At 42.3% G+C, this 12,076-nt stretch overlaps 1 protein-coding gene across 1 annotated transcript in view; it reads left to right on the forward strand.

Moving 5' to 3' along the window:
* Window positions 1-5,915: 5,915 nt before the first annotated feature.
* The window catches only part of LOC147634648 (phosphoribosylaminoimidazole carboxylase, putative / AIR carboxylase), a 75,998-nt gene continuing 69,837 nt past the window's right edge, over window positions 5,916-12,076 (forward strand). The window contains exons 1-3 of the mRNA XM_086803781.1: window positions 5,916-6,244; window positions 6,422-6,640; window positions 6,853-6,964. Of these exons, the coding sequence (XP_086659907.1) occupies window positions 5,994-6,244; window positions 6,422-6,640; window positions 6,853-6,964 (582 nt within the window). The 5' untranslated portion in view covers window positions 5,916-5,993. The remainder of the gene's footprint in view (window positions 6,245-6,421; window positions 6,641-6,852; window positions 6,965-12,076) is intronic.

A 12,076-nucleotide genomic window follows, 5' to 3' on the forward strand; every position in this document is an offset into this window, starting at 1 on the left:
GTGTGAACACTCGGGTGGCGGAAGTGTGCATTTTTTAACTTTTCCACCTGGAATTGCTCATTTTTGAGTGTGTTTTCCGCCGCTTCACTGTGAACTGGGCCTAAATCCGGCAATCAACCAGAACCTGGTGTGACTCATCTCCATCACTGTTTTGTAGCCACCTAGAACATTGCATTAAACAACACCACGTTAACCATTTCGCTGGTCTTGGCCACGACTCTCACCAAAGTTTGTTGATGTGCTGCTGCAACACGAGAAGAGCAACCCATATGGAATACTCTCAGCAACATAGCAGTCGCGCCGCCTGGATCAACAACCAATGTAGCAGCCGCCTAGAATAGCTTCATCAACCCAACACGTCATCGCTTCAGCAGCACCAGGTTGTATCATCCATCGTGATCATTGTCTACACATCCTCGCCACCACGAGCCTTCGTCATTGACCAACCTCTTACACCAACTTCGTCTTTACTTCTTTGCCGGTCTACTACTCAGAGTCACCTCACATTAGAGGGCCTCTTATACTCATCATTATACATACACTCATTCATCCATCTCATGTTGTGTGGATTTGCTCTGATCTCTTGCACATCTAGTCCTTCGTCCTTTTGCCCTCACAACATGGAGGGAAGGTTAGGTGGCATGAATAACTATAGCCTTTCTTCCCTCTCATCTAAAATGGTGGAGTTCATGAGAGAACCTGACACCATGATCTAAAATTAAGGACTATGGGATGCAAAGCATAAGTGTACATAGCTTTATAGTCGGTAAGACATATGTCTATCTCAACCCAAGTGTACATAGCAAATACATATACAAACTTAAAAAATAAAATAGAACACAACAAAAAATAAAAATAAAAGCAAAAATATCAAAGAAAGTAACATTTATTCTAAATGTCAAAGAAATAATTTGCACAAGTCTAGCCCAAAATATCGAAGAAAGTAGGTGTGATGGTGAAAGGGTCAAAGAAAGTAACATTTATTCTAAATGTCAAAGAAATAATTTGCACAAGTCTAGCCCAAAATATCGAAGAAAGTAGGTGTGATGGTGAAAGGGTCAAAGAACTTGAGTTGGTGAAAGAGCAAATTTACACTGACTTGCTAACTGTTTTTTACATTGGAAAAAATCATAAATTGATTACTTGTGTCTACTCAAGTCATTGCAATTACTAAGTTTTTTTAATTGTAATTGATTACCCGTGTCCACTCAAGTCATTAAGACTCTTAACACGTTCTAACCGATGACTTTTTCCTCTTACTACTCTCACATTGCAATTGAGCTCTCCTCCTTAGCGATAGTGAACCCAAAGAAGAGGACCCGAAAGCCCTCGATGACCTACATCAAGACCAAAAAGAGGAATCTCGTCTTGGGTTGGGGATGCTTCACAATTGGTAGGGTGTAGTTGTCCACTCTCACCACACCTAACACTTAATGACTCTTGTATCACACAAAACAATGCTATATTCTCTTACGATTTCCCCTTAGATTTCCTTGGATTTGGAAAAGGTGCTACCATGGGGCCCTGACATCTCTCGTGTGCTTGAATACATATCATTATATGTGAAGGCTACAAACAATGGTCACATCACACTTGGTCATATGGAATTGTCATCATGCATATCACCCTCACCGAAGAATATATTAGAGCCACTTTGCAATTACCAGTTGTTCAACTCAGGAATCGAGCTCCTTGAGAAGCTCTAAGGGGTAAGGTGACACAAAGCATGTCAACTACCACGTGGAGTATTATTCACAGCCATCACCATGAATGCTCGAACCGTTGGCCCACACATTGGTGATGCTAACATCTTAGAAAGACTCTGAATGCCATAATTGCCATCCCCCTCAACATGTTGGATGATGGAAAGAAGCCAACTGGACCAAGCACTTTACCAAAGAGCTTCATGACTATTAACAAAACCATCAAGAGAAGGTAAACTCATTTTAACAAAAGTGCTTTATCATGATGTATGCTTAGCTACAGGCTTAACTCGTTCTAACAAAAGTGCTTTTTCATGCTGCATGCTTACCCTCCCTAAACCTTGTTGGTTGCAAGATTAACTCATTCTAACAAAAGTGCTTTATCATGCTGCATGCTTACTCTCCTTAAACATTACTGCAGGCTTAACTCATTCTAACAAAAGTGCTTTTTCATGCTGCATGCTTGCTCTCCCTAAACCTTGTTGGTTGCAAGATTAATTCATTCTAACAAAAGTGCTTTTTCATGCTACATGCTTACTCTCCCTAAACCTTGTTGGTTGCAAGATTAACTCATTCTAACAAAAGTGCTATCATGCTGCATGCTTACTCTCCCTAAACCTTGCTACTGCAAGCTTAACTCATTCTAACAAAAGTGCTTTTTCACGCTGCATGCTTACTCTCCCTAAACCTTGTTGTTGCAAGCTTAACTCATTCTAACAAAAAGTGCTTTTTTCATGTTGCATGCTTACTCTCCCTAAACCTTGTTGTTGCAAGCTTAACTCATTCTAACAAAAGTGCTTTTTCATGTCACAGGCTTACCCCTCCCTAAATAAACTAGAGAGTGAGAGGCATGTAAGTGACTCTAGCATTGAGTGAGTGAGGAGTGTAAGAGTGTGCCACACTAACAATTTCATCAAGGAGAGCTTGTGGAGCACCAATACCCATGAAAGGTTATAATAGAGAATCACTTGTGCACATAAAGTTAAGAGAGCAATCACCATGAAAGTTTGAATGTAATCAAAGTAAAAATCACATACAAATCCATGATGCCTTAGTGGTTTAGCCTCTCACTAAGAGGATGGAAATATCCTTCCATAAGCCAAAGGCTCCAAGATTGTCCAAAAGTAATATGTCCAAAAAGAACATCAAAAGGTCAAAAAGGTACACATGCCATGTGCCTTTTATAGTCCCACAACCACGTGTGCCTAAATGCCACGTGCATAAAGATGCCCTAAGCCCAATGTGTATGTGCACCCTAACCAACTTCATTACAAAACTGTAAAGTTGCTACTTCATTACAAAAATAAAACGGAGAATCACTAGTTCACATAAAAGATAAGATTAGGGAAAATAGAGAAATCAGCATGAAAGCTTTCATGTAATCAAAGTAGAAATCACATACAAATCTATGATGCCTAAGTGGTTTAGCCTCTCACCACCCGAGGCTAAACCACATACAAATCTATGATGCCTAAGTGGTTCAGCCTCTCACCAAGAGGATGGAAATAGCCTTCCATAAGCCAAGTATATGTAAGCCAAAGGATCCAAGTTTGTACAAAAGTAATATGTCCAAAAAAAGATCAAAAGGTTAAAAGGTACATAGGCCATGTGCCTTTTATAGTCCCAAGGCCACATGTGCCCAAATCCCATATACATAAAGATGCCCCATACCCCATGTGCCTAGTCCCATACCCCAAGTGCCTGTGCACCCTAAGAACTTCATTACAAAACCATAGTCCCTAGACCTAACTAATAAAGTTGCTACTTCAATACAAACCATCTCCTCCTATAATGATTTCATCCTTGAAATCAAAGCATGGTCATGCGCAACAAACATATACAAGAGACTATGTATAAAAGCCAAATGAAGAAAAGACCTCCTCGAATCAAATGGAAAGCCAAGTAGTCACTTGACCATAACCATAGATCTCATCAAAAGGGTAAATCATATCACCCCAAGGCATAAATGTACAACCACTTGCATCAAACACAAATTGTCACTACCCCACTATCAAAAAGTAGTCACGATGCTAGAATCAAACAAAAATCCCCAAAATGCACCACTAAGATCATAACATGAGTATCCGCCCAGATAAAAAAGGAATATGTCATGGCGTGTCACAACCATAAGCACAATACTCCATAGGCATCCACGAGCATCACAAAAGAATGCCTTGTAATCAGTGTTTGGGTAAAAAACTGAAGTATCATGATGGAATTCATCATCATTTAAACCAAACTAATCTATATAGCATCCACCATGAACAAACATAAATACCTTATAGACATGATCACCATCATGAGAACATCTACGGGTATCAAAGAAGAATGCCACATAACAATTTGAATCATGCCAAACCATGGGGAAACCCATGCCATCAAAACATGAACTATCTTGCAATTCAATCAAGGCATGGTCCACATAAACATGATCCATAGCATGTATATCCATAGAAGCATAATGCTCATGAATATGCTCATCATGATCATGATCCTCATCATATGCTACCTCCTGAACATGGTCCCTACATATGTGTTATGTATCAAAGTCATGTGGACATCCACCAATGCAACATCAACATGAGAAGGATCCACATCAAGTACATAAGCATGATCACCATGTACCAAGTCATCATATTTACAATCATCGTCACATATATGACCATTATAATCATGGGGATGATCCTCATAGGCATGATAAACATGATCAACATAATCATGATGCGTGCTCCCATGTATCATTAACCCTATAATGAGTAATCTTGCTACTACACCAAGGTCTTACCTTAACGAAGTCATCACTACCCTCATGTATAATGCCTAGTTACTCAAACACATGAACTATATCCTCGAAGACTGCCAAGAAATTTATGAGAACTAGGAGTAATGGTCGAATTAGGAATGCCTCCATATGTGAAAACTCTAGAAGAGTAGCTTGCACATCTACATCAAGAAACTCAAGCCTATGCTCCTCATGGTCCATCGTATGCTCATAGGTATCACATGATCCAATATGTGAAGTATCATCAACTCCATGTGTAACAATGGACGTGTCACTAATCAAATGCTCTCGATCCTCGCATAGACCCTCATAAACATCTAATGTATATGAATCCTCATGATAGTCTAATGCATCCAAATCCTCATGATAGTCTAATGCATCTAAACCCTCATGTGATCGTCTAATTCATCTAAATCCTCATGATAGTCTAATGCATCCAAACCCTCGTGATCGTCTAATGCATCCCAATGATCCCTAGGAAGGTATGTAGGAATAATGATTGATGCTAGTGAATCATAACCCATAAAGCTCGATTGCCATGCTTGCCCTCGAGATCTTCTCCACGTGATTTAGCTCATACACATCACTATCACATACATTAAGCGAGAGATAGAGAATAAAAAGTAGCTTTTAATAAAATATAAAATAAAATAAAATAAATAAAAAATACATATGTATATGTGTGTATACATGTACGTGTGTTTTTATTTATATTTATACATACATACATACAGATATATATATATATGTGTGTGTGTATACAAATGTGTGTGTGTGTGTGTGTGTGTGTGTGTGTGTGTGTGTGTATATACATATATATATGTAAATGTATACACACACACACATATATATATATAGAAATATATATCTGTGTGCGTGTATGTGTGTGTGTGTATAATATATCTATCTATATATTTAAAGCGATCACACCTTACCACCCATGTCCATACATTAAAATTTAATCAAAATTAATTAAAATTATGTATGTGTGTGCATTTATATTTTTAAATTCACCTATATATGTATGTATAAGTACATGTGTCTGTCTATGTATAGCTATCTGTATCTAAAACATAATATTGTATATACTAATATTTACATGTGTGTGTGTGTGTGAGAGAGAGAGAGAGAGAGAGAGCTTCTATGTGTGGGAGAGTGAGAAGAGAGAGGGAGTGTGTGCATGCGTGTGTGTGTGAGAAAGAGAGAGAGAGAGAGAGATGGGGACATGCCTGGAGGGGGGAAGAGAGAGAGAGAGAGAGAGAGAGAGAGAGAGAGATGGCTATAGAGAGAGAACCAGTTCTTTTCTGGAACCTTGGTCGCCGCAGAAATTCACGGTCCAATACTAGTTTTATATAAAAGGGGGGAAAAAAGGGTGCCATTGTAAAATTGTTTGAATTATTTTGTATAAAAACGGGGAAAAGGGTGCTATTGTATAATTGTTTGAATTATTTTTATATAAAGTTGAAAGATTGAAGTGTAGGGGCGGTGTGACATTTTGACGAACAGAGATGGATTGTTGCGGAGTCCGGGCAGTGGTGGTGGTAAGCCGCGAGCTGCCAGTTATCGACTCTCTCCACTCGTCAGGCTCCGTGGGCTTCCGGCAACACGCCTGCAGCAGCAGCAGGCTCCCCACCCCCCTACATATCGCGTGTCACCATCTCTACAGCAGTGCAATCATCACCTCCACCCGTTCCATTGCCCCCGCTGCCGTGCAGAAGCCCTCCCAAGTCGTCAACGATGATGTGGACATCTTGCATTGGTACGGCCACCGTACAACCCCATTGTTCCGTACATATCCCACGCATGCCGTACATATATGTTTTGTTTTGTTTTTTGTTTTTCCCCGTTATTTATGATCACATAATACAATCATTCAATGCACTCTCATCTGTTATCCTTGTGTGGGCAACTTTACTGATTTTTTAAATGCAAACAGTGAGGACTTGTGCAGGTCTACAGTGGGCTTATGTGATACCGTGATTGGGGTGCTGGGAGGAGGTCAGCTGGGTCGCATGCTCTGCCAAGCGGCATCGTGTATGGGTGTGAAAATAGCTGTGCTGGACCCAGAAAAGGAATGCCCTGCCAGTAGCCTTGCTTACAAACAGGTTATTGGCAGCTTCCGGGACACAATTTCTGTTCGTGAGTTTGCCAGGGGGTAATGCCTTGTCACCTTATTAAGTACAAAGACTTTCTCTCTTCAGCATGTTATGTTGCTGCCAGGGTTTTGTGTTGTTCGTTGGACTCATTCAACTTCATGTGTTTGTACTCTTATATTTTTACAGTTTTGATGCCATGGAAATAAAAGTCTAGCTTCAATGTAATGTTCTTATGTTTTGGACAACATCTGAGACTTGGGAACCTTGGTAGGTGTGGAGCTTTGACTGTTGAGATTGAGCATGTGGATGTTGAGACACTCGAAGAACTCGAACGAGAAGGTGTCGATATTGAACCAAAACCCTCCACTATACGGACTATCCAGGTCACAATTTCACCCTCTTTTTGGAAAAATATGAAAAGTTAGAGCTAGAATCATTTGATTCCCTTGTATAATTGAGTAATTCTCTTGTAAAACCCACTCTTGCTTACGAATGATTGGAACTTGTCTTGCATAAAAGTTAGCCTAATGCTATTTTGGCAAGGGCAGATTTAGGCTTTAGTTGCTTGGGCTATGCAAATCCGAGATACTGCAAAGATGTTCATGCCGATCCACATTGGAGTGTTAGTAAATTTTTATGTGGAGATTACAATAATACTTCATTTTGTAGATCTTGCTTGCTTTGAGCTGCTAACTTGCTTTATCTTCCTTTCAGATTCCCTGAGCATGCTATATGACATACTTAGTAAGCTAGTTCATGATGCTGATAGAGAGAAAATTTGAGAATCCAAAACCAGCAGTGTGACTTCTAACAAGTGAAGTTCTTGAAACCATTTGGAACTTGTCAGTTTGCCAAGAGATGGGGTCTTTGGGTGTTGAAATGTTGAAATGTCAAAAGGAGCGAAGGAAATGCGTTTTGTGTTCAGAAACATTTCGTAAAATTAGAAATGGCAGTTGGGACCCTTTCCATCACACTCTAAAATCTTTTTGTTTTTGGCCGAAAAATCCACGTTTCAGCACTTGTTTGATTTAGTTGAGACACGCGTCATTTTGCTTGGCCATGGGCGCTGTTTTGCTACCAAGAATTAACAAAGGTGTTTTACACCTTTGTTATAAGGCTAAGGTGGCCACTCAAGCACACGTGGCCACCTGCTCATAAAGAGCGTGGAAAATGCAGAAGACCCCGCCACCTGCCATATGCGTACGCCCATCGCCATCCCTTGCCACCCGCCATACGTGTACTTTGAAGGCGTTGCATGCCCAGCCTCAGCTCCATCCTCTCGCCACCAAGTTGACACGCTATCATGAAGGCTTCGCGACTATGGTTGGGACTATGCGGGCTTCAGCTACAGGCTTCAGAAAGTTATTTAAACAGCCCCTTCTCTTGTTATTACATAGTACTCACAAACCTAAATTTTTTATCTTAGTCTCTCTTGTAGTTTTAGACTCCAAGTGGCAGAGACAATTTTCTCTCTGATAGTCTCTCTCTTTCTCTCTCTTAGTTACAAGAGCTAGTTATAGCTTGTAAGTTCCCTTTCTCTTTAGTCTCTCTCTAAGTCTAGATCCTCTCTCTCTCTCTCTCTCTCGATAAAGTTTTGACTCACGTAGAGGGTTAAGCCTTGGAAAATGAATCTTGAAGTTATATAGTCTTGTGGGTTGACTACCATGAGTATATAACATGCACATTCCTAAAAGGTGAATTTGGGCATGTTCCTGGATTCATCTAGGTATATATATCAAATGCGTGAATGCCAAAGCGAGAAGGAGATGAGACCCAAGCTGATTATTGGTGGCAACAAGTGGACATTTTGATCAAGTATGATAGTGAAAAAGAGGGTGCCAAGAGGTTTAAATGCCGGTATTGTGGGCTTTAGAAGGGTGGGGCTCTTGACCGAGTAAAAGCCCATTTACTTGGTCTCGGTGGAAATGGCATTGGAAAGTGTAAGTAGATCCCCAAAGATGAAGCCGCAAAGATGAAGCGTGATTAGCAAATGTACCCTGTTCTAGGGAGGCAAAGAGAGACTGGAGCTATATTCGCAACTCCAGCAAAGGCAACAAGTGGACCTCCTCCCACGAAGGGTCATGGATGCAACCAAAGCTCACAGAGTCGAGGGAGTGCAATTGCCATGTTTGGAGCTTCTTCTGCCACCATTGATGGTACTCCATCCCAAACAAAAGGTAAACAAAGCACCCTTCATACTGCATGGCATCCTCAAAGGAAAGTACAAGTAGATGCAGTTGTTGCTCGCATTTTTTACTCGTGTGGTATCCTTTTTAATGTGGCCCGATCTCCTTTCTTCAAGGAGATGGTGGCTGAAATTGCAGCCTTTGGCCCCACTTATCAAGCACCCAAATATGATGCATTGCGTCAGAGACTTTTGCAAAATGAGCTCTCTAGCATTAATGATGCCTCGGTACCTGCGAAAGAAAAATGGGACATCTATGGGGTATCTTTGATGGGAGATCTATGGCGTATCTTTGATGGGAGACGGCTGGAGTGATATACGCAGCCACTCTTTGGAGGTGTCCTTGCATCATGCCGGGGCAAGGCTTTGTACATAAAGTCCACAGAATATGGTGTGTGCCAAAAAACAGCACCTGTTTTTTGTGAAATGTGGAGTGAGGCAGTGGAGTATGTGGGGCCAAATAATGTTGTACAATTTGTATTTGATTTGGAGAGTACTAACAAAGATGCGAGGGCATTATTAGAGCTGAGATATGCACATGTGACATGGAGTCCATTGTTGGAAGGTTGGCGATTTCGAGCGTGTGATCTATGGCTAGAAGGTGCCTTGGATTATCCCATAAGTGGAAGCATGGGAAGTTGAAGAGCCATATATAGGCTAGAAGGTGCCTTGGATTATCCCATAAGTGGAAGCATGGGAAGTTGAAGAGCCATATATAGGCTAGAGTGGCACCTTGTCATAGTCATCTCCTCCGGCCGGTGTTTTGGGAAGCAGCTCACCGGGAGATGGGAGCCCGGTGGAGGGATGCTGCAGTGCTCGTTGGGGGGTGTTCGTGGAGCTCGATGTGATGATGCGTCTCCTACGTGCATTAGTCTTCCGCTGCGCATTTTGACATCCATGCATGGCACATTGTTTAAACAACTTGTTAAAGGATATTGGAAAGTTTTTTTTTTTTTTTTTTTTTTTGGGGGGGGGGGGGGCGCTTTCCTTCAAATCTGCAGCTCTTTCATGTTGCGTTTTCTGGACTGAACCTAGTCACTTTGCCTCTGCGTTTTTCTCTCAGATCTGCAGCTTCCTTTGCTGCATTTTCTGGACTGAACCCGTTGATTGCTGCGCCCTTCTGTTTGGCTTCATCAACACAGCCTTCAGGTATTGTTTGACCAGTTTTCTTCTATTCCACGTGGAGTTTGGGACATAGGCGGCCTGTTTTCTTCAGGACAGCAGCTTCCTTTGCTGCGTTTTTCCTCTCCCGTGGGTTTGCTCCCTTTCAGAAGGGGTCTTTGGTGTTGCAGGCTTTGGTGGCACTCTTGGTACTTGTGGAGGACACTTCTTCTTCAGAGATTGTGCGTTTTTTCTTGAGGAGAGCCCAAGCTACTGTCCTTGTTGTTGCCTTTCCCTCTTACACCCTCTTACAGCATATTCTCGGGTGCTGTCCAGCCTCTTAGGGCTGCATTTTGGTGGGAGGAAAGACCCCATATCAGCGTTTTCTGATTTGGACAGTTTTATTTTATGAGGGTTGGTCCTTTTGATTGGATCAATGATGACAACTTCAGATTTGGCTTCCGTACCACTCTCTTGTTATTTCCTTGATGAGGCAGACAAGTTGGATGGTGTTAACTCTCAGTCATGGAAGTTTGCAGGCTAGTTCTATTCTCAGGGAGTATGGTTTGATGGAGTTCTTGTACAAGAATCGGTGCTTGTCGGACCTTGCCTCTGCGGAGGATGTGTGTCGGTGGAGGAAGACTGACAGACAGATCTATGGCTTTCTCCTCCTGAATTGTCAGGATTCGGTTCTTCGACACTTCATCTATGCTCCTGATGATGCTTCTACCTTCTATGTGTGGCAGTTGCTTTGTGACCTGTATGGTGATGCCAATGATCGGCAGATGCTTTCTGCTTTTGGGTGCTATGCAGCCAGTGATCTTATGGATACTTCTTTTGGAGATGTTCTTGCAGCGAAGGATAGTGGGCTAGTTTTGCTCATTGCATCTGAGGAGTTTGTTTCTCATGTTGCCCTGCCTTCAGTTTCTGTGCATACTTCTCTTTGCCAGGATGATATCTCTGGTAATGTTTTTGAGGAAGACAGTGGGCTATCTTTGCTCACAGCACCTTGGCCTCTCTCTTGCCTCCCTCCCTATAAGAAGACACACACACACTCTCCCTCTCACACTTCAAGATTTAGCTTCACACACACACACTCTCTCTCCCTCAAGCGGCAAGCCTCAAGGGCCAAGGTCTCAAGTTTCAAGCTCTCACACAAGCAAGCTGTAGCCTCTCAAGACACTCACTCTCCCTCACATACACTCTCTCAAGCTTCACACACACACACACACACACACACACACCCCCCCACCCATCCTCACACTCAAGTTCTCCCTCAACTTTCAAGGCTCAAGCCTCACTCACTCACTCACTCTCTCTCTCTCAAGCTATCAAGTAACAAGGAGGCATCCATCATCCATGGCATCCTCCTCGTGGCAGTGGCTCTTCAAGTTCCATCTACCCGTAGAAGGATAACGGGATGGACATGGTGGGATGAGGTCAATCACACCCCATCCCCTCGTGGAGGTGGTGCACAGCCATGGACATGCAAGCTTTGCCTGTATAGGCGAGTGGGTGGTACTGACAAAGTAATTTTTAAGTGCCATTCCTATCCCCGTCCTCGTTTCCTACATATGGCCGTCCCCTGTCCCGTCCCCGTCTCCTGTTACCGTCCTCCGTCCCTTGTGACTATGACAGTGGTATATCCGGGGAGGATTGAAGGATTGGGATTTGGATTTGGTTGGGCTTGTGGAGTCTCAACATCAGTTTTCAAAGGGGGCAGTTGAGTTCTTACATCTGGCGATGCCGACCTTCGAGGAGGGTGCTATTGTACAGCATTTGGCTACTCTCGGTACAGAGTTGGAGCAGATGGATTCTATTTCTTTTGAGGGTATAGATGGATTCTATTTCTTTTGAGGGTATTATCTTCTTGCAGCTACAGGCTTCTAGGGATTCCTGTGACACTGTTTTTACATTTGGGTTTGGCACCGATATTTGGAGCAGCACGACGCAACCTTCATGGTTGATTTCTTCTAGAAGAACAATGTACCTGGCAGCTTGCTCTGTTACTTTTATAGGTGAGTTGCTGTGGAGATTGCTTGTGGAGCTTTCCTGGTACTTGTTGTTGCTGCTGTCTTTTGTCTTTGACAGAGGACGACTTCTTCGGCTTCTCCCCAGTTTTTGCCCATTTCTGGTGTCCTTTTGGTCCCATTTGTATGGCCCTTGATTGTGGGCTGGCCATCCCTTTTTTCCATATTTTTCTGGGATT

This window comes from Cibotium barometz, chromosome 10, assembly GCF_041138505.1.
Source record: "Cibotium barometz isolate CiBa-2024 chromosome 10, ASM4113850v1, whole genome shotgun sequence".
Taxonomy (NCBI): domain Eukaryota; kingdom Viridiplantae; phylum Streptophyta; class Polypodiopsida; order Cyatheales; family Cibotiaceae; genus Cibotium; species Cibotium barometz.